The sequence below is a fragment of the Periplaneta americana genome, chromosome 1, assembly GCF_040183065.1.
Source record: "Periplaneta americana isolate PAMFEO1 chromosome 1, P.americana_PAMFEO1_priV1, whole genome shotgun sequence".
Lineage (NCBI taxonomy): Eukaryota > Metazoa > Arthropoda > Insecta > Blattodea > Blattidae > Periplaneta > Periplaneta americana.
This window is the reverse complement of record NC_091117.1, coordinates 40624840-40652271: the sequence shown is the minus strand read 5'-3', so window position 1 is coordinate 40652271 and position 27432 is coordinate 40624840. Positions and strand designations below refer to the sequence as shown.

The 27432-nt window shown below is 35.0% G+C and overlaps 1 protein-coding gene across 1 annotated transcript in view; it reads left to right on the top strand.

Annotated features, from left to right (window-relative positions):
• LOC138694801 (nuclear pore complex protein Nup93-like) overlaps positions 1 to 27432 on the top strand; it is a 33204-nt gene extending 5772 nt beyond the window's left edge. The window contains exons 3-17 of the mRNA XM_069818884.1: positions 35 to 215; positions 1351 to 1479; positions 5060 to 5230; positions 8886 to 9025; positions 9928 to 10158; positions 11412 to 11549; positions 13580 to 13761; positions 14108 to 14299; positions 14697 to 14823; positions 15249 to 15399; positions 17421 to 17513; positions 20467 to 20703; positions 23109 to 23263; positions 25638 to 25683; positions 27218 to 27432. Of these exons, the coding sequence (XP_069674985.1) occupies positions 35 to 215; positions 1351 to 1479; positions 5060 to 5230; positions 8886 to 9025; positions 9928 to 10158; positions 11412 to 11549; positions 13580 to 13761; positions 14108 to 14299; positions 14697 to 14823; positions 15249 to 15399; positions 17421 to 17513; positions 20467 to 20703; positions 23109 to 23263; positions 25638 to 25683; positions 27218 to 27337 (2293 nt within the window). The 3' untranslated portion in view covers positions 27338 to 27432. The remainder of the gene's footprint in view (positions 1 to 34; positions 216 to 1350; positions 1480 to 5059; positions 5231 to 8885; positions 9026 to 9927; positions 10159 to 11411; positions 11550 to 13579; positions 13762 to 14107; positions 14300 to 14696; positions 14824 to 15248; positions 15400 to 17420; positions 17514 to 20466; positions 20704 to 23108; positions 23264 to 25637; positions 25684 to 27217) is intronic.

Below are 27432 nucleotides of genomic sequence, written 5' to 3'. Positions count from 1 at the left end.
TAACATATTTCTAGGTCTATTCTGTATGTTTCAGGCATTTGTTGTTAGGTTCAAAAGGAGTAGATCTGCCACAGCTTTCTCAAAAGCTTGATGTGCTAAGTGCTCGGAAAACATTTCAACCTTTGGAACCCATTCCTGATGCGGACATCCAGAGTTTCTTAAAGAATGAAAAGGAAAATGCTATTTTATCAATAATTGAAGAGACACACAGGAGTGTGAGTACAGTCATAGTTGTATTTTGCCTTGTAGACTAAAATAAAATAACTGTTAGTGTCAGCCATTCAGAATACTTTCCATTCCTTACCCCTTCAAAAATAATGTACTGTATTTATACGCATATTTAAGACCCCTTCTTTTTCCAATATTCAGAATCGAAAAAATTGAGGAGGGTCTTATCTTCTATATTTACTTACTCCCTGGCACTACAGGTCGATGTGACCCTTGGCCTCGTTCACAAGAGCTTTCCACCTCTCACAATTCAAACTTCTATCCTTCAATTTTTCTTTCCCATTTTTCTTAAATCCTTTTCTATCTCATCAATCCATCTACTTCCAGGTCTTCCTCTTTTTCACGTTCCATACATCTCTGATTTCAATATTTTCTTTTGTATACAATCTGCCAGTATTCTTTCTATATGAACAATCCATCTGAATCTTCCTGCTTCAATAAATCTAATAATATTCTCATTATTCAATATTCTTTCAATTTCTTCATTATTTCTGATTCTCCATTCATCTCCATTATAAATAGCTCCTTAGATTCGTTCCTATTTCCTATATGTGCGTATAAAAATATTAGTAAGAAATCAAAACATACAGTAACCAATAAGCATAAAACATTCTTGAAAATATATTGCAAGACGATTAATAAAATTTACTATTAACAACCAGACATTAACAATAAAAAATCTTGCAACGCACAATAATATTTTCACAAAATCATAACGTATTTTTAAATATTGTAATTAAATTTACTGTTTTCATATATGAACAAACATTCAGAAGAAGTGTCTTGTAGTTTGTTATAATATATGTGATGTTTGTTTAAACAATATGTATGTGAAATGTAATCAGTGATAATATAGAGTATGAAACTTTTAATGATAAAGGCTATAAAAATAAAAATTCAAACAAATATACATGGAGTTCGGCAAATTCAAGCAGAGAACCTCACGTGTATTTGGCAAATCCCCATTTCCACATATTACTCTGCATCTAATTCTATAACTTTGGTGTTTTGGAATCTGTCCTTGAAACTCTGTAGCTTTGTATAGGCTTCCTTGAAATATCATGTTTCCAGGTCGCAAAATTTGTCAGAGTATTTAGTGATAACGTGCATTTCTTTTTCCAGTGCTTTGATGATACAGAAAAGTTGCAATGGGAGCATATCGAAAGTGAATGGAAGCAAGAAAAACAGAAAGCGCTTAATGCACTTGCTGGAGCTTCTGAAGAGTTTCTCAATCTTTCACTCCAGCCAGAGGTAAAAGAAAGTTTCACACATGGTGCTATTGTTTTTATAAATTACTTTTTCTGTTGTTAACTTTTTCAGAATATACTCCATAAATAGTTCATTGCTTAACCATCCATTATATCTTGATTGAAAATTGATTGTATTTTACATCCCAGAGATACGAAACATCATTTAAATGCTCTAAATCAATTTTGCTTACAATTAGGTGTGTGCGTGTGCGTGTTTTTTTTTTTGCCTACATACAGGTGGACTCCCATCAAGACTCGCTCAAAATTTTAATTCCATATATGTAGATAGTAGCTTACCTGCAGACCACATACTAACAATGACGTGACCTATTATTTATTGGCGACATGACTGGGAAAAAAGCAGATATAAGTGGACCCCTTTAGAAAGCTCGAATTTACACTTAGGAATTCTTGGGGGTACAGTATATAAAAGAAATTTCTCTCCATACTCCCCCTCCCTCAAGTTGTTGTTGTTGTTATTTTCTAATGCCAGGCGTTTGACAATAAAGTCATTTGACCTCTTGCACTCCAATATTTTTCAAAGATATTGTCATGGTCAGCCACTGACACAGATTTTGAGGTCCCCTCCCTCAAGTCCTGAAGTATGAAAATTATACCGGTACATATGCACTCTAAATTGCAAAAATGACAAAAGTATTGAGGTTAAACAAAGGATCCTTTCTGCAAATAAATGTTTCTATGGACTCAGAAAACAATTGAAATCACACTTAATTTCAAGAAATACTAAATTATTAATTTACAAAACATTTATAAGACTAGTCATGGCATATGCCTTTGAAACCTACAGTTTTACTAGGTCTGATGAAGGAAGCTGGAGTATATTTGAGAGAAGAATTCTTAGATGCATTTTTGGAGCTGTGGAAGAAGGAGGTGAAAGGAGAAGATGGTACAGTTTTGAATTATTTCAGTTGTACAAGGGGCGAGATATGGTTAAGTTCATTAAACTTAATAGACTCAAATGGGCAGGTCACATAATATGAATTATGAGAAGAATTTTTAAAACAAAACCAGAGGGCAAGAGAGGATTTGGAAGGCCTAAATATATGCCAAGATGTTAAACTGATTCGAGAAAGGACCTGGGAGGGTAGGGCTCTTAATAGGAAGAAATGGAAGAAGCTTCTGGGGAAGGCCAGGGCCCACACAGGCTGCTGAGCCATTGATGATGATGACTAGAGCTAGGATTTATATGTAGTATGAGTTAAGAATGACGCCGAGCATAGTTGAGTCGATGTGATGCCAGTTAAGAAGGTTTTAAGCCTGGTTAACAGACTCGAAATGCAAGAAAAGTCACAAGGACTAGACAATGTAGCTTTTAAACCCCCCCACTGTTTTGTAAATGGTGGTTAAGAGGATTAAAGACCCTTAGCACTAACTAATGGAAGTACTGAATGACAAGAATGACAAGTATGAGGAGTGGGGGGCATGGCTTCCATGTTTATGAACTATACCGACTAAAATTATTAGCTATTATTACATACGAATCCTAGCTCTAATGATGACATATGTACTCTAGGTAAAAAATCACACAACGAGATCACGAGAAAAATTTCTAATTTTTTTCTGACTTGTGTTCTGTTAACACAATAGGTTTGTTCCAGAACGGTTCAGAATCGATTCTGAACTGCCTCCTCATGTGCAGTAGCTCAATGTGCATTCCAACAAGACTAGAACTGATTCCAAACCGATACTGAACTCCAACGCGTTTTAGAAGTCGTTCGGAACAAGTGAAATTGGTTTTCGATGAAGAGCAGGAACTGGGAATTCTGAACTGCTGATGCATGTGCAGATGGTTTAATCTGCAATTATGGTTAAAATGCTTCGAGACTAGGCAGGTTAAAATAAAAAAAAAGTAGTCCATTATGAGTGATTTGGAAGATCATAGCAATGTATTTTATGAAGAATTAAGTTCGGAAAATGAATATAATTTCAAAATGAGAAGAAACTCTGAAGGCCGTGAAAGAAGAGTTCAAGAAATGTTCCAACAACGTAAAATCCCAAACTAGTTCTGACCGTACACAACTGGCACATGTGTCGAAAGAAGTTTGGTATTAGTTCGGAATGCGTTCTGAATTGCTTTCTGGAACAAACCTGTTGTAACTGTATCCATTCCCTTGTTTAAAACAAATGAATTACTTTTTTATTTATTTACAATTCTGCTGTGAATTGTGATATTGAGGTATTTTCTGTGAAATGTTCTTTTTGTTTTCCACAATGACTGTTTTCATTTAAGTATCATATGTGTAAATAATTGTTATTCTAATATATGCTGTACTTTGAGCATGATTACACAACTCCTTATTGTCAGCAACTTACTTTTCATACAAGAGTTACCTAAAAATTGTTTATCTGAGCTTGAAGTGCCACAATTCTTAAGCAGAGAGATGGTCTCACTTACTTTGTGTTTATTTATAATATTCTCAATAAAACCTGTTATACCATTACTAATAGTAATGCTGGATAATGGTTGTAAGCAGGGGCGGCTTTTGGGGTAGTGCCAGTGTGCCATGGCACCACCAATGAAAGAAACAAAAAATAATATCCTAGAAAGCAGTTGTAATAGTTTATTTCTACACATTTTATTCGTATTTCATTTGAACGAGTGCGTGCACAGATCCGGACGCACTCTTGCAGCGTTTTTCCGAACGTTGGAGCCACTTTGGTGTGGCACTGCCTACGTCCACATAACACTGTACAAAAGGCTACTGATTCAAGTTTATATGCGTTTCTTATGGCAGACTTTGAGCCGAATTCAATTCCGCCCACTAGAGCACAGTAATACAGAAATTTCGCTAGATGGCAGGGTTGTTGGAGACGTTAGGAAGAACCATCAACCGCAGACATGCACGAAAACACAAGTTAAAGTTCCGCGCCAAATGTTAATGTAATGTTGCCAATTCAAAACTAATGCACATAACTTGGATTTGAATGTGTAAATTATTATCCATAACTATATTGAATGCAGAGATAGTCATGGTTCTTTTTAGAAAAATAAATATTTTTTCATATTATGTAAAACTGTTTGTTAATGTTGTGTAATATTTTTTTTTATTTTGCGGCAACTAAATATCGCTACACTGTTGCTAGTATTGATGCTTTTGTTAACGATACATGAGATCTGTGCAGGACATGAACATGTGTTATTCAGGCCGCTGCCTTGGAATCATCGGCCTGTTAAATAAAGTGCAAACGTGTTTGTTTATTATGTATATCACTGTTTATCTCGTGTGTTTATGCCAGTAATTTTACTAGTTATAAAAGTTATTTGTATTTGACTAACAAAACTGTGAAAGTTTTGATTATCTGTATCTGTAAATTTCGTTATTAGTTTCAGAAATGTTATTGTAACTGTTACTAGATGCATTATTAACTGTATACCTGGTAAAATAGCTGCTTTAATTAATGTGTTTTATTTAACATAATGCAAACGTGAACTGCGATTATCAATTTTACTAGGGTAATTTGCGTACAACTTTTTTCATTTTTGGCACCACCACCAGAATGCCTCACCGGCCGTCACTGGTTGTAAGTGTAATTAAAATGTTAATTTCTTACATTTCTAGCCCTCCATCATCAATGACACAGTTACAAGTGGAGTTCGAAGTTTACTGGATAATCAAGAGATGGCATATGCAAAACAAGTGATTGACTACAACAAAATTGTGGTGCAAGGTGTCATTCGACCATCTTTAGTGGAGAAATTTTCTCAAGTGGCAGATAGTCTGAATGATAAGGTAAGGAAATAGTTACTTATATATAGGAAACAGGGTGAACATAGCCTACCAGTTAAACATTCATAGCAGATATTTGCAGTTTTATTTCTGTATGCTAAAAGAATACTATTATTCATAGATTTCAAAAAGGCATATGACTCGGTTAAGAGGGAAGTATTATATGATATTCTTATTGAATTTGGTATTCCCAAGAAACTAGTTCGATTAATTAAAATGTGTCTCAGTGAAACATACAGCAGAGTCTGTATAGGTCAGTTTCTATCTGATCCTTTTCCAATTCACTGCGGGCTAAAGCAGGGAGATGCACTATCACCTTTACTTTTTAACTTCGCTTTAGAATATGCCATTAGGAAAGTTCAGGATAACAGGCAGGGTTTGGAATTGAACGGGCTACATCAGCTTCTTGTCTATGGAGATGACGTGAATATGTTAGGAGAAAATACACAAACGGTTAGGGAAAACATGGAAATTTTACTTGAAGCAAGTAAAGCGATCGGTTTGGAAGTAAATCCCGAAAAAACAAAGTATATGATTATGTCTCATGACGGGAATATTGTACGAAATGGAAATATAAATATTGGAGATTTATCCTTCGAAGAGGTGGAAAAATTCAAATATCTTGGAGCAAGAGTAACAAATATAAATAATAATAATAATAATAATGATTTATTTAACCTGGCAGAGTTAAGGCCATACGGCCTTCTCTAACACTCAACCACTCAATGACACTCGGGAGGAAATTAAACGCAGAATAAATATGGGAAATGTGTGTTATTATTCGGTTGAGAAGCTCTTATTATCCAGTCTGCTGTCAAAAAATCTGAAAGTTAGAATTTATAAAACAGTTATATTACCGGTTCTTCTATATGGCTGTGAAACTTGGACTCTCACTCTGAGAGAGGAACATAGGTTAAGGGTGTTTGAGAATAAGGTGCTTAGGAAAATATTTGGGGCTAAGCGGGATGAAGTTACAGGAGAATGGAGAAAGTTACACAACACAGAACTGCACGCATTGTATTCTTCACCTGACATAATTAGGAACTTGAAATCCAGACGTTTGAGATGGGCAGGGCATGTAGCACATATGGGCGAATCCAGAAATACATATAGAGTGTTAGTTGGGAGACCGGAGGGAAAAAGATCTTTAGGGAGGCCGAGACGTAGATGGGAGGATAATATTAAAATGGATTTGAGGGAGGTGGGATATGATGATAGAGACTGGCTTAATCTTGCACAGGATAGGGACCGATGGCGGGCTTATGTGAGGGCGGCAATGAACCTTCGGGTTCCTTAAAAGCCATTTGTAAGTAAGTAAGTAAGTAAAAGAATACTATAAGAATCTTGTAGAACACATTATTAAAGTTAGGAAACATTCTTTATGCCATCCTAGCATTATAAATAGGTTGTTACTATATCCGATATTGTGCATAATTGCCTTATTGTAGCACTTGTGCCAATAAAAGCAATGACATATTGCTATGATGCAATATTGGAACACTTGCTATCTTGCTTACCGCTAGTATGTGCGATGTAACAAGAAATGAATTGCAGGACTGAAGAGAAGGTAATGTATCATTTATTTCCAATCTTTAACAATTTTGTATCACTTTTGTAACATCACATAAAACAGTTCTGTGGTTCAGAGAAACTATATTAAAAAAATAAAGAAACATTTGTAACATAACCTGCAAGATCATATATTTCTCTTTATTCAGTGTCAATGCCAGGCGCAACTAATCGATATTAGATTTTGTCAGTTATGGATCTCTATTTCATAATTTATTTCCTACAATTTATAATGCTAAGATGCCATAAAATGTCTTATCCAATTCGTGGATAATCTTATTATGACACTCATGAAAATTGTCGCACTCACTGTTGTTCTAGCAACAAACATTCACTTGTGCCATAATCATCAAGATTATCCACTTGTTGCATAAATAATTATTAATAATAAACATCCATCATCGTTATAGTTTGATTGTCATGATAAATTTATAATACTTTCTTCCTACATCCCAATTAACTAATGCTGAGAAGAGAATTGTTAATGAACTCATGTCAAAATCTCCCTTGAAATTGCATACATTGTTCTCCGCAATACATAGGAAGATACAAAAATTAGCTGTCCATATTAACTGTAAGGTTGCGAAGTTGAAGCTTAAATAAAAGATTGTAGAGAAATTGAACAGCCATTGGTTTTGAGTAGATAGTGCTCACGCAGTTGGCACACCACATTGTGTACACAAGCTTGGTTCACATGTCATATGGCAAAATAATGATTTATTTAGGCTGGAAACTCAACCACTTCTTCATGCAGCATTCCAATCAAATTTTTCATAACCTGTACGGTTAGCAAGGAAGATAATGTCGCATCTGTAAATCGGAACTAGTGCAGGCAGCCTGGGTTCGATCCCCTGCCAGGTTGTGGTGGACAAAGCAGATCATACAGAGGGTTTCTTGTGCAGTATCCCCAATTTCCTTCTTTCATTCTAACCACTGCTTTCCACTTATCTTTCATTTTATCTGTCATCTGAAGTTGAAAATAGGCTCAGGTGAGATCTTGTGGCTTGTAAGAGTTTTTGTTGCTGATATGGGAAGTGTTTGGGGCTTTGGGCTCTAGGGTGTATCAAATACTTGTTTGGAAATGGGATTTGGCTCTGTCATGACTGAGATAGGATAGTCCACCTTTCGGCATCGAATTCACGAATGTCACTCAAGCCACATGTCGAACTTGCACAGTCATCACATATATAAGACACAATGGGTCAATGTAAGTGTAAGTACAAGGATCCATCCTGATTCTAGTCCTCGAAAAGCCAAACCTAGGAGAGGCTTCGATATGAGCTCATTTACAGTTTCCTTGTGAGTTCTAAAAGTGTAGTCGCACTAGGAGTTAACAAATTTACAATTTGTCATACACAGACACGAGGATTTATTGTTTTGAAGAATACATACAAGTTCATGATTTGGCATGTTCCACTATTAATACATGGCAATAAGCTATGGGACCATAGCAGAGCAAAAAGTTAGTTTTAAAAACAGAGTTGGCGAAAAGTTGCCAAATTTTAATACTGATCAGGAAGTGGTCGAAACTTGCTTTAACCTAGTGCCAAATGTTTGTATTTTGGCTCAGGTAGCACTACATGATTCCCTTTGCTACAGCGTACTGCATCCATTTTCATATATGCTCTGATGTTAGAACATTTCAAATTATTGTATTTTGGCTCAGGTAGCACTACATGATTCCCTTTGCTACAGCGTACTGCATCCATTTTCATATATGCTCTGATGTTAGAACATTTCAAATTGTATTTTGGCTCAGGTAGCACTACATGATTCCCTTTGCTACAGCGTACTGCATCCATTTTCATATATGCTCTGATGTTAGAACATTTCAAATTATTGCCAAGTCTTGAAGCATGTTCGAAATGAATTTTGTCACACTTTATTAGAAGCCATGGAAGACTGGGAACATTTTTAAAGAAATGACTGTAGACTATAATGTGCCACTGAGCCCTAATATGCACTTGAAGAGAAATCGAGGTGATAATTTTGTGCATATGTTTCTTGTTCTCTTTCTTCCCAAGAGCATCATATTAGTTCTAATTAATTCAAAGTAGTTGCTATTGCATGTACATGTGTTTTATTACAGAAAGTGAGTGAGTTATGGGAGATGGTTCGTTACATGTCTCAAGTTCCACCAAGAGCCACAGCTGATCCTCTTGCATCCCGAGTACTTCCACAGGTTCGAAATGTCCTGATCTCACAAGCCAGAAAATATCTGGAAGACAGGTATGCTCTTTACTTGAGACACAATTCTCTGCATTAGTTTTTATTACAATATTAGTCATTTAAATTTTGTGTATGTGTGTGCTTTCCCCCCTCCCCCGGGGCAAAGCTGATTTCGAAATGTATAAAAGAAATTTTACTGTCTAAACCCATTACAAAGAAAACGTTGTTTTCTGTAATAATAAGGAATGGATAGATCAGTGACATAGAGGAGTAGATATACAGCATCAAAATGATAAATGTGTTGTTTTTAAAGAAAAAGTAATTTTATGAAATGATCTAACATATAATAAAGTGAAATAAATCTTTTATAGGTAATCAATCAATCTTCTTAATGTATCTAGCTGTTTGCTGACAACTTAAAGTCCACTGTAGTCTATTCAGTTTTTGTTTTTCATGAGAAATGAGGGGTATTTTGATCAGTGTTCATTAGAGATGCCTGTTGCTAGTAGCCAGAGTTGGGGTGTAATCAATGTATATTGAAGGGTTGTGTCTTCTGCAACTGGTACTGATGGTTTTAATTTACTTCTTTTGTGGTTTATGGTTGGACAGTATAGAAGAATGTCGAAGCTCTTAATTTTAGGTAAAGAAGATAGTGTAGTTGTTGTTGTTTAGTCAACTATCTGAAGATATGTTTGAACCTCATAAGTGACACCAAAAAGGCATCATTCATGGGGCAGCTAAGCAAGAAAATAATGGGATATGGTGGCCAATACAATTCTTAATATAGAGTATTCCACAATTTTTATCCTGAGATTGATTAATGTTTATTTTGTGCAACTGTATCAGATGGAACCAATAAATAATATATGGAGTAATTACAATATTACATTGCAGCAAAATCGCCTGAAAGCTTCAAAACTGAGACAGATTTTTTTTTATTAATAAATGTGTTATATTTTCAGATACAAAACTTACATGACCAGTGTGGTGATGGGGAACCTCCAGCAAGCACGTCGAGGTGGTGTACCAGGAACTTTTCCATTGGTTCGTAGTTTTGTGGCAATTCGAGTTCCACCAGGTATGCCTGGCCTAGAGGATGGTCTTGTGGAAGACCAGCCATTCTGGCCTCTTGTGTACTATTGCCTCCGGTGTGGTGATATACCAGCAGCCTTGCACTGTGCCAAGCAGGCAGGGTAAGTACAAATTATGATGCAATCTGCTACTCCATTATTCTTTTTCACGAAAAAACATCTGTAGTGCATTAATAATGTTTGGTGCATTAGTTACATGAGTAATAAAAGCATCCTCTGCAAATGTTATGACTTTTGTTAGCTATGATAAAAATAATTTTACATTAAAATCCGTGATGTCACAGTGACTCAGTAAGCCAAGGGACCCAGGTTCATTCGCAGTTGATCCTCCATGAATTTATAACAGGAATTTTCTCTAGGTACCCAAGTTTCTCTATAACATTCTAACAATTCTCCATTATCATCATTATCTTATTTCAAGAAACCTTTTAACCATTTGTGAGCTACCTCAAGGGACAAAGAGAACTTTTTAGCACAAAAATATATTTATAAGTTCATTAAACCGTTGATATTGTTTTGAAATATGAAACTGCTACAAATACAGAGCTGCAAATACATTTTTAGATATGTAGATATGTTGATATCTCAGATCAGTAGACCTATGCACGATGCAGAGGCAAGAAACCTCATGTTGTTTCATTTTTTATATGTGTAGCTGACTATTTGCCTGTGAACCTGTGTGTTGGAATCCTTTCAGACCCTACAATTACGGTGGGTTTCATTTAAAAACATCGCATTTTCATGTGACAATCACAAGTGCAAAGTGTGGTCATGATTTTGTGTTTTGGTAGTTTTTGTTACATATTTATGCACTCTATCTCTACAGCCCACTTCAAAAGAGAAACAGTTCAAAATTAACAGTTTTGAGATACTGGTACTTGCATTTTAGTTTTATGTTGCTGTGAAAAATCTAAGGATCATTGAAATTACTCCAAATTCTGTTAATATATATACTATAAGTTTCGAATTTGAGTGAAATTAATAGGATATTTTACAGCAACTTGAAGTTTTAAAATTGAGTTTTCTCACAACTTTAAATTTTGAGTTATTTTCCTCTTGAAACTGGCTTGTCAATATCACAAATTCATGTGTAACAGACACACATTATAATAAAACAATTATACAGTTTCAGAAAAACATGGAATGAAGTTCATGTATGTATATACAAAGTAAAGGATTTGTATAAGTGCAGAACACCTTGAAAAAACTTCACTTTGACGTTACTATGTTATTGGATGGCATTATAGATAATGAAAACCATATGTGTCATATTGATGTGAAGTTATCACCATTTGATATAAGTCTCTTCTCGTTGGTATCGGTAGTTTTTATTTAATTTTATCGTGTATTTACAGATCAGGCATGGATGAATTTTGTTCAGTATTGGAAGAACTGGTTAACAGCAAAGATAAGAGACTCAGTTCACGTTTAGAGACACTAGTAAAATTTCAGTATCGCCGACACATAAGGAACACTACAGATCCATTTAAAAGGTAAGTACAAATATTAGTTCTAAAAATTAATTATGAGAAATTTGCAGTTGTAGAATCAAGTATCGAAGAAAATTAATAAATATCAATATCAGTAACTGGTACTGGCCCATTTCTAGTTCCAATCCATCAATATAATGCTACTGGATCTCCCCACACTGAACAGCATTGTTCACCTACACATGTCCACTGGCAGGGAATCATAGTTCATTCCTGCCTTCCATTGTGCGACAAAGTGCAAAATAATTATGAACATCTCAAGTGTATCCTACAGTAATTGTAGAAGTTCAAAATTACTCTTTCGTATTCTAGAAAAGTCCAGCACCTCATTAACAATTGATAACACTTGAATTTCTGTTGCCAATTTTCTCGAAATTACGAACACAATGCAGTCTTGTAGCTCACAGAGTGTGGGCACTGTTTACTTATGCTTTGTCCTTTAACGTGCCCCATGTGGGATATTCCATGTGAAATCATAAAAATCAGCGAAAAACTTTATAATTGCGTAATTCCTTGGAAAAAAAAACTTGTTTAGAGGGACAGGTGATACTTTATTGTGCGCAGTCTGTTCTCGTTTAAGTCCATTAGTGTTCTTGTTTTAATGCATTAAATTTATCATAATTCCATAAAAATCTCCCGTTTCAAAGGACATAAACTTGAAACAACTTACGATAGACATTCCAACAAAAGTTCATATTATAACTGAGAGTACGATTTTTCATAACTATGCATGCACTGTACTTACTTACTTACTGGCTTTTAAGGAACCCGGAGGTTCATTGCCGCCCTCACATAAGCCCACCATTGATCCCTATGCTGAGCAAGATTAATCCAGTCTCTACCATCATATCCCACCTCCCTCAAATCCATTTTAATATTATCTTCCCATCTACGTCTCGGCCTCCCCAAAGGTCTTTTTCCCGCTGGCCTCCCAACTAATACTCTATATGCATTTCTGGATTCGCCCATACGTGCTACATGCCCTACCCATTTCAAACGTCTGGATTTAATGTTCCTAATTATGTCAGGTGAAGAATACAATGTGTGCAGCTCTGCGTTGTGTAACTTTCTCCATTCTCCTGTAACTTCATTACTTAGCCCCAAATATTTTCCAAAGAACCTTATTCTCAAACACCCTTAATCTTGTTCCTCTCTCAAAGTGAGAGTCCAAGTTTCACAACCATACAGAACAACTGGTAATATAACTGTTTTATAAATGTAATCTTCATCTTACAATGTTTGGGTGATGTATATACGTCCGTTGATGTGACATGTTAATGAATTAAATACTGTTATAGTCACAATCATGCCATGGTATGAAAGAAAAATTTCACAACCTCGAGCGGGAATCGAACCTGCGACCTTTCAGATTTTTTAACAGCAGACTAGATGACAAAAGCTTCTCAACTGAATAATAACACGCATTTCCCATATTTATTCCGCGTTTAATTTCCTCCCGAGTGTCACATATATTTGTTACTGTTGCTCCAAGATATTTGAATTTTTCCACCTTTTCAAAGGATAAATCTCCAATTTTTATAGTTCCATTTCGCACAATATTCTGGTCACGAGACATAATCATATATTTAGTCTTTTCGGGATTTACTTCCAACCCTATCGCTTTACTTGCTTCAAGTAGAATTTACATGTTTTCCCTAATCGTTTGTGTATTTTCTGCTAACATATTTACGTCATCTGCATAGACAAGAAGCTGATGTAACCTGTTCAATTCCAAACCCTCTGTGTTATCCTGAACTTTCCTAATGGCATATTCTAGAATATTATATTATATATTACTGTATTATATATTAATATTTAACAGGGTATAAGTAGATATATCGATATTTGGTAAACTTTCCCACAGAAAACAATTACATAAAAATTGTACTTAATCTCTGTATATAAGCAAGAATGTTAAATAATAGTACTATTAATAACTAGTGTAATAATCTAAAGAACAAAATTATTTTACTTTACTTTGGCACTAACATTTCTTGTATGCAATTTTGTGTTTCTGGATACTCAATATCTAGGGCAGTTTATTGTGTGATTGGATCATGTGATGTGAATGACGAACATTCAGAAGTCGCTAAGGCAGCTGACGACTATTTGTGGCTGAAACTTTGTCAAATCCGTGAGGAAGACAGCACAGACACCCAAGGGACAGACAGGATGACATATTCTCACTTACAGTCCTTGTTATTGGAAGAATATGGTAGGTATTATGAGTTGTCAGATTGAAAAAAATGTAATGTAATTATTATTGTTTATCCTTTAAAGAGTAAGTTACCTACTGAGCCTATTTGTTATATGTGCAATGCTAACAAGCAAGAGATTGACATATTCGTCTTATTAGTAATTTATTATTCCAGTTGTTTCTGGTTGCTTTTTGTTCATCGGTTTATAAGAATTAATTTTGGAAGTGGTTCTTTTAGGATGTATAAATGTTTTTGACTCTGACCCAACATTTATGGGCCAAGAGGTAACATACTGATGTGTCATTCCAGCTTGTCATTTTAAGATAGTTGATAGATGTTCTTAATGATTTGATTGAATTTCAGGTGAAAGCCACTACAATGCACATGAACAGCCACACGTGTATTTTCAAGTGCTTATTCTGACTGGCCAATATGAAGCTGCAATTGAATTTTTGGCTCGAATTGAGAAATTGCGAGTTCATTCAGTTCACATTGCAATAGCACTTAATGAACTCCATTTACTTGGCATTCCTGCAAATGTTCAGGCTCCACTGTGTAAGTATATACATTTTATAAATATGTATTAGCAAAAAATATTCACCTTCGTGTTAGTAACATTGTAACAAGTAACTTCACATTGTAATTTTCAAGAAAGGATTCTTGGAGGCAAGGTGCACACAATAACATCGCAACAAAAAATTGATATATTAAAGTGTTTCAAGAAATAATCCATAGTTTTATAACATATACAACTAATGACCATTTTTCTCCAACCATCACATACACAAGTACAGACAGAGACACAGAAAGTAAAAACAAAGAAAAACATTTTCATGTTACTATTGCCAGGGTAATCTTATACTGAATGATTTTTATGGGACTGTTTGTGTAGCTAGACAATTAATATTTTACTATGTGATATTAATAAGCAATTGGTTCTATAAAATTTCAGTGTCTGTTGATCCGGGTGACAAACCACCTGCTCGAAGACTCAATTTAGCACGACTCATCATGTTGTACGTTCGCAAGTTCGAAGCTACAGACCCAAAAGAAGCATTGCAGTACTATTATTTTCTAAGGTGAAATATTTGTCTTAAATTCTCTTCCTGAACCAGTATTAATGTGAAAAACAAGAGTGGTTGTGTGTAATGAAATCTGTAGTAAGTTATTGACTGAAAATTGTACAAAACTAATTTATATTACAAACTGAACTTATCTGAATATTCAACATGACTTTTAAATACATTGATGGAGCTATATGAAGAAATTGAAATTGCGTGTACACATTGGTCAACATTGCTCATGGAATAGTTTTACGAACCCAGAAATGTCTGGATGCTAATACTTGTGAGAGTAGTAGTTAAACATATCCACAGCCAATCCTTGATGTGTGTATCAATTTTGTAATAAAGTTTTCATGCAGATTTTTTGCATGTTGAAATGTGTATACATTTTTCTGGTCCCTCTGTAAATAACTCATATCACTGCTGTGTGATGATTACAGAAACATGAAGGGACCTGAAGGAGGCAACTTGTTCATGACCTGTGTGAGTGACTTAGCACTGGAATCCAGAGAGTTTGACCTCCTGCTTGGAGTTTTGGAACCAACTGGTATGAGAATTCCTGGCCTCATTGATACCTTTCAAGGAGTACAGGTATGCTGCCTTTTTTAATTTGTCTTAATTCTGATACTAAAGTAACAAATCATTACAGGAATTTGGTGGAAATAGCGTTTATTTATTATTGTATAACACTGACAAAAAAGGTTCACCAAGTGATAATGAATTTTTACAACGATTTTCCCCATATACATTCCATTTGAAATAAGAAATCTCCCTATACATTTCTACATCCAGAGGAGGCCTAGGCTTTGAGATATGGTATTTTCAAAATAATCTCATGACACTCATATAAGCCGCATATCTCCATTGCCATCATGAAGAATAAAATGTTAAAGTCTTCAAATGTTTATGTGTTGCCCTCAGAATCAGAGAAGCTTATGAAAACTCACCCTTTTTGTAGACTCATGGATCAGTTACCAAAGTAGACAGGCTGTAGAAAGAATAACTCCAGAAGGTAAAACAGTGTTGTTAACAATTCCAAAGCACACAACTCCGATTGTTCACCCTCTTGACGTTTATGGCTTGGAAAAATTTCATTCGGAAGCTCTCTTATAGTGTCTTGTTACTTTGCACGAATATTATTTTGCATCAGAGAGATAATGTGATAAAATAAAAAACATAATAACCATCTTGATTACACAACTTTTAACACTATATCACTTCGGAATATGTATTATATGTCTTTCTTGCGTTAACTTCTATCGTACCTGGTTAACATGTTTCGGTCTGTTATTGACCTTCTTCAGAACTGGCTGTTGCTGGTCTTGGCGCCTTTTGTTTTGTTTCCTGTGGGGGTGCGTTTGTGTAGTGTAATGTGGAGTCAAAGAGTGTGTGTATTCTGAAGGTCAATAACAGACTGAAACATGTTAACCATGTACGATAGAATTTAACACGAGAAAGACATATAATACATATTCCAAAACATGATCAGTTTTCATCTCCTAGATATGTTAATATGTTTAAATATGGCTGGCATAAACCTTGACCAAACCAGATAAATTCGTCACTCCTGTAGAATCGTGGCTAACGAGAAAGACAGGCTACGGCACGACGTCACATTCTTAATCATAACGTGGCCAACATTGAACAAGTTTATAATAAATGCACGTTTAACATAAGTTTAATATAGCAATTTCTTTGTTTTTTAGAACTTTGAACATGTATTTATATTAGGTGATCATCAAGATGGCCATGACTAGACCATGATAATCACATGACTCCAATTCGTGCCGAAGCCTGTCTTTCTCGTTAGCCACGTGTAGAATTCTGTTTTCACGTTGATGTTAAGGCTGACTTTGAGAAACTTATTTTTTTGAAATGTGTTGTTTAATGCCTGGCATCTGGTGATGAAACCATTGCTCTCCAGTACTTTTGAATTAGGTCTTTCTCTCCAGACAGTGTGTTGCAGGTTTTCAAATGTTCTTCGTTCATATCAGTTTGAGTGTTGCATAGAGTGGAGGATGGTCAAATCAGAATTCCTATTTTATAGAAGTGGCTTGCCAAACGGTCATGGTCTGTAAGCAAGCTAAATGTTCGTTGTGCAAAATTGCACTGTTTTTTGTACATTTTTACGATTTCCACTACTGTGAGTAATTTCAGGTATGCTTACATTTCCTTATCATTTCTTCATAGATTATCGGTAGTCAATTTAATGAATATTATGTATCTGATGTCATTATTTAAGGAGATTATGACAGTAGTTAAGATTTATTGCCTGATATGTCTAGTACTCAGCTTTGTTTGCATTAGCTGTTACACCCCTGGATTGAAGAATTAAAAAAAATCATATCTCGAAAAGTAGGCCCTTTCTGAATATAGAAATTTATAGAGAGGTTTCTTATTTCAAGTGGAACTATGAGGGAACAATCGTTGTGAAAATCCTTTATCACTTGGTGAGCCTTCCTTGTGGGTACTGAGATATAGTTCTCTTTGTGTTGTATACTACTATTAAACGCATCTCTCTCTCGTTAAAATCGAAAAACATTGAACATAGTGTAAATTTATAAATGTCAAGAATGGGTGTTATTGATTTCATGAAACTATTTCATTTTCAGGCTGATACAAAGCTTATTATTGGGCAAGTTGCAATGGATTCTGAAAGGAAAGGCATGTTTGAAGATGCCATTAAACTGTATGACCTGGCAGGTGTAAGTATACATTATTTAACAGCTTTTAGATGTTATTTAAACACCTTTGCTAAAGATGCTATGCTGTTCAAAGATTAAGGTTGAGAAATACAATAAATTCTGAAGTTCACATTGAAAAATAGCAGTCATTTACCTCGTTTTGTAATCAAGTCAGTCAATGTATTTGTACAAAAAAAATACGAGTTTACAGGGTGAATGGTAAGTAATGTCATTAATTTCAAGGGGGTTATTCTTTGAGATATTTCAAACAAAAAATTGTAATACAATTTTGCTCGTTTTTACTTTTCGAGAAAAAAATATTTTGTATGAAACATTTCATAGTGTACTTTGGGAAAACTATTGAATTAATTCCTGATATGCTCAGTCAATTTAAGAGAGCAGTGTATTATGATGGTAAATGATTTAAATAATTTTAGTTTTGTCCTTTATATGTGCAGAAATTTGATCCCAACAAATGTAACTTTTCGTTCTGAAAAATAATTTTAAAACTTGATGCACTCTGACAATCCTGTAAAGGTTATTGTCTGCTGGAGAGACGCAGCTCGGGTTATGTGAGAGATGGTTGAGACAACGAGAAATGTAAACATAATTGCACACAATTGCTTTCAAGGGAAATTTGATTTCTTGTACGTGAGTTTACTGTTATTACTTTAAAAATTAAAATGGGAGGAAACTATTTCTAATTGGTTGAAGAAAATGCTTGTAGTACGACAAATGGAGATTTTTTAATCACTAATTAGATTTGTATAACATAAAATAAGCTTTTCTTGTTGTCTCTTCACCAAATATTTAATTAAAATTAAATTGAGTTTCACTTTTTTAATTTAGTTCATTTAACGTGAAATAAGCATCTTGTATTTTTATTTTTTCCTTTAGAGTTTTAAATGTTTGTTTTTATGACGTGACATAAGCATCATTATTGTTTACATTCTCTAGAATATGCAATTGAAATGGGAGAGTAAAAATGTCTTCATTCAGTGTTCTGCCCAACGACAGGTCTTTCACTGCAAACCCAGCTTTCTCCAATCTTTCCTATTTTCTGCCTTCCTCTTTGTCTTCTCATATGATCCATATATCTTAATGTCTTCTATCATCTGATATCTTCTACCCTGAATATTCTCTTGTTCACTATTCCTTCCAGTGCATCCTTCAATAGACAGTTTCTTCTCAGCCAGTGACCCAACCAATTCCTTTTTCTCTTCCTGATCAGTTTCAGCATCATTCTTCCTTCATCCACTCCTTGCAATACAGCTTCATTTCTTATTCTGTCTGTCCATTTCACATATTCTATTCTTCTCCATATCCACATTTCAAATGCTTCTATTAGCTTCTCTTCACTTCGTCGTAATGTCCATGTTTCTGCTCCATAAATTACCACACTTCATACAAAGCACTTCACTACTCTCTTTCTTAGTTCTTTTTTCCAGAGGTCCGCAGAAAATGTTCCTTTTTCTATTAAAAGCTTCCTTGGCCATTGCTATCCTCCTTTTGACTTCCTGGCAGCAGCTCATGTTACTGCTTATAGTACACCGCAAGTATTTGAAGTTGCCCACTTGCTCCTGCCTCATTTAGAATTCGCAAGTTTACCTTCTTTATTTTTCTTCCTATACTACTCATAGCTGTCATTTAGTGCAATTGCATATCCTTTAGTATCATCTGCTCTTCTGCTAATAACGTCATATCATCAGCAAATCTTATGCACTTTATTTTTCTTCATCCTACAATCACTCCTCCCATGGTCTAAAAACAGTTCTTTACTAAATCCTCCAAGTGGATATTAAACATGTCTTATGTCATGTGTCTTAATCTTTTAAATTTATTTTGAAATAAGCATATCATATTGTCTGCATTTTCTGAATTAGATTGTAGAATTTATTTTAAATTTTCCAAGATTTTATTTAACATGAAATGTTCATTCTCCACTCTCTAACACAGATTAAACACAAAAATTAAAACTTTATATCATCTGGTTGAGTGTTAGAGAAGACTGTATGGCCTTAACTCTGCCAGGTTAAATCATTATTATTATTATTATTATTATTATTATTATTATCTATATTTATATCATCTGTAGAGCCAGGTGAAGGTGTTGTTCAGAATATTTTGGCGAATCCTCGGACCTCATCTCATCTCACTACATCTCGCCAAAATGTAAAAAAATTGTACAAAATTGTAAAAATTGTAGAAAATTACTAAATTGTAAAACTATAAAAATTTGTAAAAATTGTAATTGTAATATTGTAAAATGTTGACATGTTCCACATCTTAAAGCTTCATTGCTCATGTAAGATCTATGGAATAAAATAAATGAATGAATGAATGAATGAATGAACAACACAGCCTTATGTGCACTCCCTGCTGATTACACAGTGTAGCACGATCTCGTAATTCATGTATTTTAAAATGCACATTTTTTTGGAAAACTATTCAAAATGCAGCAAAATGGTATTTAATTTTTTTGCTGGCCTTTACTAAAAAAATCATCCACCAGAATTAATGACATTACTTACCCTGTATGATACATCATCTAAAAAATTCTTGGACTGTCCAAAGTACGAGTATGGAGAATTACGAACTAAAACGTTAATATTTTTTTTAAATATAGGGACACATGGTTAAGATATTATGCTGCAAGCAGGAAGGTCACGGTTTTGATTTCCAAAGGGGTTATGGATTTTCTCCATTGATCTAATCCTTCTGGCCGCACTGTGGTTGTGGGGTTTTTTTCAGCCTCTAACAGAAATTATTTCCAGGAGTATTTCTTAGGGATTTAGATTTTAGGAAAGGTGTGAGCCTTAATCTCCCACTGTATTATCTGGGCTTCAGGACCTATAATAGATAACTTTAACTTAATTTTCTTAAAATACAGTAGGTAGTATAGTACATATCTATTTTATAACAATAAGATATTACTTTGCTTTGTGTACGATAGAAATATACATGTTTATTTCAGAACCATGAGAAAGTTTTATCGCTGATGACTTCTATGTTGAGCCAAGTTGTACATCAGATAAATCGTCCTGGCTCTCTACGTTCTCGCCTGCAAGAGCTGGCAAACAATATAACAAATCGGTACAGAGGTCAACAGATTAATTGTTCACCTGATACAGCATCTACCTTCTTCTTGCTAAGAGATCTCCTCATATTCTTTGATCAGTATCATGCACAGGAATATGTACCAGCTCTAGAGGTAAGATGTCAGTAATTACTTTATTCTCCCGTTAGACACAATCCCTATTGTATCTAAGAGATACCGTTCATATTTATATCTGTGTTGTGCCTGAAAATTATACCAAGAATAAAATTTTGTATTTATTTTGTAACATTACACTGAATTTTGTATTTTAGAATAGTTAAATTTTTATTTTGTTTTCAATATGCATTCTAATGCTGAAATAATAACAGGCATTCTAGAAATGCTTGACAACTATATACAGTATTTCAATACCGTACTACAGAGCTTCTAGAGATAGAGTGGACCGCGACAGCCTTGCACTGTTCCCGTGCCTACTGCCATGTCAGTGTTGCAGCTCGCGGGAAGTTCCGTTAGTTGAATTGTATCTGTTGCATGCGAAGGACAGTTGTGCGTGTCATGAGTAAAATTGTGTTGTTTGTAATAAGTTGTGCATATCGGGAGTAAAATTGTGTTGTTTGTGATAAGATCTATGATAGGTAGCAAATTCCGGTTATGAAGGCCAGCTGTAACAGCTGGGGGAATCATTGTGCTAATTATACGATACATCCATTCTGGTTGGATGATCGTCCACCTCTGATCTGGCATGTGGACGTGAGACCAGCAGCCAGCTGGTAACAGAAACCTTTTAAAATATTATCCACTCAGTGGTATCTAGCTTAGGTTATCCAAACAATCGAATATCCAAACTGTAACTGGTTTCAATTAGTTCAGATAATCGACGTTCTACTGTAATAATGAAATGTTCGTTCATATAGCAAAATTAGTAGTAGAACTTCGTAAAATTTTATTCGTATTTGTTTCAATGTGTAAAAATTGAAGTGTTCTGCAAGTTGCTGCTAAAATCATTGTTATAATAAATGTCTCTCTCAACAGCATAATGGTTCCTGTGCATGCTTTTGGAGCCATGTGTCACAGATTCAATTCGACTGAGGGCTATTGAAAAAATCCAGTGTGATTCTCTTCTGTACTAGTTTCCATGTTTTAACGCAATAAAATAGAAAGTACTTCTATAGGCTAGAGGGGTAGCTTGTACAGTGTTGTCACTAGACTTGCCAGGTCTCCAGAGTTCTCCCGTATTTTGTCCACATTTTCGCCAGTCTCCCATCTCACGTATTTGATAATATTTTCTCCCATAATTTGTTTATTTATTTAAATGGTAAATATGAATAGCGTTCTGATGCTATGAAAGTTATTCTAATTACATATTTTTAAGTATAATCTACAATGACAAATTCTCATTAATTTTCAACCTGTTTTGTTAAGGGAAATTTCAATTGTAAAAGTTTCTGAATTAATACAAAGCAAGTGGTAAATATTAATAGTGCTATGAGATTCATTTTAAATTACTTTTGTGTAGAGTTGTACTATATATAACATCCTCCTAAAGGTAAAACTTGTCGATAATGTTTAGATGGAATGATTTTGTCAGTTATTTCCAAAATCTCTTGTATTTTAAGTTTGAAAACCTGGCAACCCTAGTTGTCACATTGAGTAAGAACGTAACATTTCAGTGCTTCATTGGCTGACTATGATAATATCTTTGAAAAATATTGGAGTGCAAGAGGTCAAATGACTTTATTGTCAAACTCCTGGCATTAGAAAACAACAACAATAACAACACATTTCAGTGGAGTTTATAATCCAAAAGTTCGTCTGCTACTCAACATACTGGAAATACAATGCCAACCGAGTGCTGTGCGATGTTCTCTTGTTTGGTGGGACAGTGTTGCCAAACTTACGTTGCCAGGCCACATGCGTTATATGTAGTAGTTTTCGTGTGTGCTGTCATTGCCGCTGTTATTGCAAGTGTAACAATGTAAATCATAAGCATTTCAAATACTCTGTTGTATGCATACTTTAAATATTCTGGTGAAAACTGCTAAGTGTTTATCTCAATTCGAACTCGCACCATGACTATGTAGCAACTGAGCCTCTACTGACAGCAACATGATATCGCTTCCTGTTTAATCACTTCATGAAGTGGAAATCAGTATAAGGGAAAAACGAAGATGAGGATCCTATATTAAACTTGTGTGAAGAAACCTTATGACCTGTTTAGAATAATAAAATACAAGTTTAATAAGACATTTTCAGTTCAGTAGTAGTACATTCAACACCTCAAAATCTGTACTTCAGTGGCTGGCCATGATGATATCTTTGAAAAGTATTGGAGTGCAAGAGGTCAAATGACTTTATTGTCAAACGCCTGGCATTAGAAAACAACAACAATAACAACATTCAACACATCCTTTGGTACATAGCAGGGGTTTTTATATATAACCAGTTGTCTTGTTCTAGCTTGAGTTATTTTCTTGGATTATAAACACACTTCTGTAATTGTTACTCGTCTGTCGTGGGCTTGACAGTGGAATATTGATTTATAAACTTATGTTTTCCAGACAATCACAAAAACAAAATTGATTCCTATGGCTCTGGTTGAAGTTGAGGAAAGAGTGAACAGTTTCAAGAGGCTTGGTGAAGAGATATGCCGCAATATTCCAGATGTGCTTCTTGCAACAATGAATATGCTGTATGTTCAGTATAATAAGACAAAGTAAGCAATGTTCACTTACATTATACATAGTTACAGCTAAAGAATCTCAACATGGTATAGTGCACATGGATATGATATTAATCTATGTGGTCACACTGATTAATTAATCTCAGCTACAAGCAGCTTTACCAATGAGCTAAATAGACTAAAATATAGAGCAGCACTTTTTTAAGAATGTTCTTAGCTCTATTATAACAACTAGGTTTGAACAGAAGGTAAATGATTTTCCCATGGGGCCTGAGCTTCATGGAATGATCTGCAGGAGGGGAAAATTTAGTCCTCATAATCCCCCTATACCTCTCAACTTGAATTCAGGAATGATTGGTTTGATGAATGTAGCTTTCCTCATTTACAGTAATTTGAGAATTATTCACATTCAGAAATTAAACGCTCAGCACACAAATTCTTAACATTCAGTCAGAATTTTTGAGAACATTGGAATTTGCTAGTCAAAAGTCAAGATGTAAAAATATGATAATTTAGTAATTTTGGCTCCTAGCATTTCCTAAGCCAATATAACTGGCCTCGTACATGTGTTTATTATGGTGGTAGTTTATATTACTTACTTATGCACTGCAATGCATGTTTATCTGAATAATTTTAAATATATAAATAAAACAGCTGAAAAAATCTTAAAGAAATCAAAAGGATCAATTCTTTTATTTTTTCCTATTTTATCAGTGACGTAAAACAACTTTTAAATCATGTTTATCCATTTGTTATTAAATTAATACATTAAAGTAGTAAACATAGTTATTAATAAACAATTTTTAAATTACGATGAAAGAGTAATGGAACTGAGAAAAACTCTCTTCGGCACCGGGATTTGAACCTGGGTTTTCAGCTCTATGTGCTGATGCTTTATCCACTAAGCCACACCAGATACCCACCCCGGCGCCGGACAGAATTGTCTCAGATTAAGTTCCAACTCTTGGGTTCCCTCTAGTGACCGCCTTCTGCACTACGTCATAGATGTCTATGAACGTAGGACTGAAGTCCACACATGTGCTGAGATGCACTCGTTATGAGTGACTAGTTGGCCGGGATCCAACGGAATAAGCGCCGTCTTAAATCACGAAGTGATTTACACATATCATATGGCGCTTATTCCGCCGGATCCCAGCCAACTAGTCACTCATAACGAGTGCACCTCAGCACATGTGTGGACTTCAGTCCTACGTTCATAGACATCTATGACATAGTGCCACTAGAGGGAACCCAAGAGTTGGAACTTAATCTGAGACAATTCTGTCCGGCGCCGGGGTGGGTATCCGGTGTGGCTTAGTGGATAAAGCATCAGCACATAGAGCTGAAAATCCAGGTTCAAATCCCGGTGCCGAAGAGAGTTTTTCTCAGTTCCATTACTCTTTCATCGTATGATGACGCAGAATATCTGCATGGAAATAACATATGTACTTCGGTACATTAAAATAATATATAATTTTTTAATTATCTTAGCTCTCAAAAAAATATTTCAATTTAGAGTATGAAGAGTTCGCGGGAAAAACGATGAATGTCACAGTTTTGTTAAGGTTGATGTCATTATCTAATTCAATGGATCACTACGAAATTTAATGTTGTTCTTATGAAAAATGGTAAAAAGGAGAATTATCACCAGGAATACAGTAATCCTTTCCTTTATTTTCTATAGAAACAGCACTACATCTTGCAGTTATACACTCAATTAGATCATTATCTAATCCTTAACAGAAATATGACAATCATCGTTTTTCCCGCAAACTCTTCATATGTGATTACTTCTGGAAAAGGGCAGCATGCACTTTATATACTAGATCAGCCAAAGCTTCCAATCCACCTGTGCTCTTAGCCTACGTGTTTTCAAGCATGTTTTTACCATAGCAACACATTCCCTTACGTAGCTTTTACATTGGCAAAATTTGACCCATTAGAGGAGAACTCATACAAAACTCCAAAGGAAAAAAAAAAAATCCAATGGAGTTAAGTCTGAACCTAGGAGGCTTAGGAATTCGTCATCTGATTGTGTAGCTACCATAATTCACACATGCTTGGAAATTCGTAGACTGAAATCAATTATAATCTGGAGTTTGCCATGCCACCAGAAGAATCCTTCAGGTTCTTTGTGTTTAAAGAAAAACATTTCCTTCAAAGTGGTGCAGACTGAATATATGTACTATAATAAAACTATTTTGAAATATGAATTTATGTTTCTGAGGTCTCTCATCCAAAAACTGTAAGAAATCGCAGAGATAGGTGAACCACTGTTTATTTTGTGTCTATAACCAAAACAACAAAATAGACCTAAGTCTGCATATAAATATAAATAAATATAATAACAGACTTACATATTCATATTCTTAGTCCAAATTCACAAGAATGTGTTTTATACTTACAGGGGAGGCGATCCAAATTCTTCAGGCACTGGAAGGTTGGAAGATAAGGTATGTTTACATGTGTATATATGAATAATTTACATTAAAGTACGTTTCATTGGCTTCTTAAACCTGCTTATTTTGCCAAAAATGGGATCAATGGAGAATATTTAATAATACAACATTGTAAGCCACTTCAGCTTTGTTTGTTACCAAAATAATCGATTTCTCACATTTCCTCACGATTATGGCTCACAAGGGAACTGTTAATGACCTTATGTCGAAACCTTCCCTCATACTGAATGTAAGGATGTAAAAATTTACTTGGAATGTTGAATTAAGAAAGGTTATACATACTTGATGGAGAGAGTAGTTAATCTTCCCTGAATTCTTAGCTTGTTATATACTATTTGAGACAAGATCGTATTCTCATTGTGCTTTGCCATCTCGCTGAGCATCATACAATTCAAGGCCAGGGGCTGACCTACTTTTAATTTCGCAATCTTGCAATTAGTATGGGCAACTAATTTTTATATTTGTCTATTTGTTGAAGACAGCTAACTATGTGCGCAGTTTGAGAGTAGAGGAAGCGCAAAGAAAGCTTGCCCATTTGACTGATGCGCAGAGAACGATATTCGGTCCTCGTCCCGCCATGCTCGTTACAGGGCTGCTATGAATCACCTAATGCTGATTACAGGGCGCATTCGAAAGCGCAGTCTTGAGCTGTTCGTATCGTGGAGAGTATTGTGCGGAGCGGGTAGAAGCCAGTATGTGCGTTACATTTTCTGCGTTTTATCCCTGATATCAGTAGTTTTATGTAGTTCAAAGTGTGTTAGATAACAGAGTTCTGTATAACATTCTATATATTTAACAATGCCCCTGTTTCGCTCTAAATTAGGAAGTGCTAATAAAACGTTACACAGTCAAACTAGGATAGGGACCGATGGCGGGCTTATGTGAGGGCGGCAACGAACCTTCGGGTTCCTTAAAAGCCATTTATAAGTAAGTAAGTACAGTCAAACTAGGGAATTGTTTATAAATTTATGAAAAACGAAACAGGCTCCGCTCGTAACATAAGGAGTATATACAGATTAAAATAAACCGACCATAGTACCCTAGTTATCGGAACATTTTAATAAAATCACATAGTATTAGTGTTTTATTACAACGTCAAATATCAATTATTACACGATTACATATTTCTTATAACATCTTTGTCATTTCATTCAGTGATTTTATGTGTAAAAAATTCGTGCTTCTGTATTTTTAACAAAGTTATGTTACTAGTTCCTCTGCAACAAGGTTTACGTTACATTACATGCGCTGTGATAAATCTCACTCGAAACATCAAGCCAGCAGAAGACTGAGAACTGCCAATCGAATCGAAGCGAGGTCGTGTGCACCCGAACGTTTCCGAAAGTTCGCACAGCTTTCTGTGGCAAGCTCTTCTTGCATCACCTCTAGATTTGGACAAGAACCCATGTACAATTTCCTTGTTAGTTTACCATTTCTGGAACCAATGGAAAACAATTGTACATTGTACTGATAGTAGTAATAGTTTGATTTTATTTTGGATATTTGTTAATTGTAATTTCTTTTACAGCACTTGTCATATTTCCGTGAGAAAGCCAGAGCAATTACAAGTTTTGCAGGCACTGTTCCATATCGCATGCCTGGAGATACAAATAGCAGATTGGTGCAGATGGAAATTCTCATGCATTAACATATGCAGAAACTTCTGTGAATGTCGTCAGTTAAGTGTGTGATTTTTTTTATGTTAATAAAACTGCTTTACAATAAAATATTTAATACCTTCTA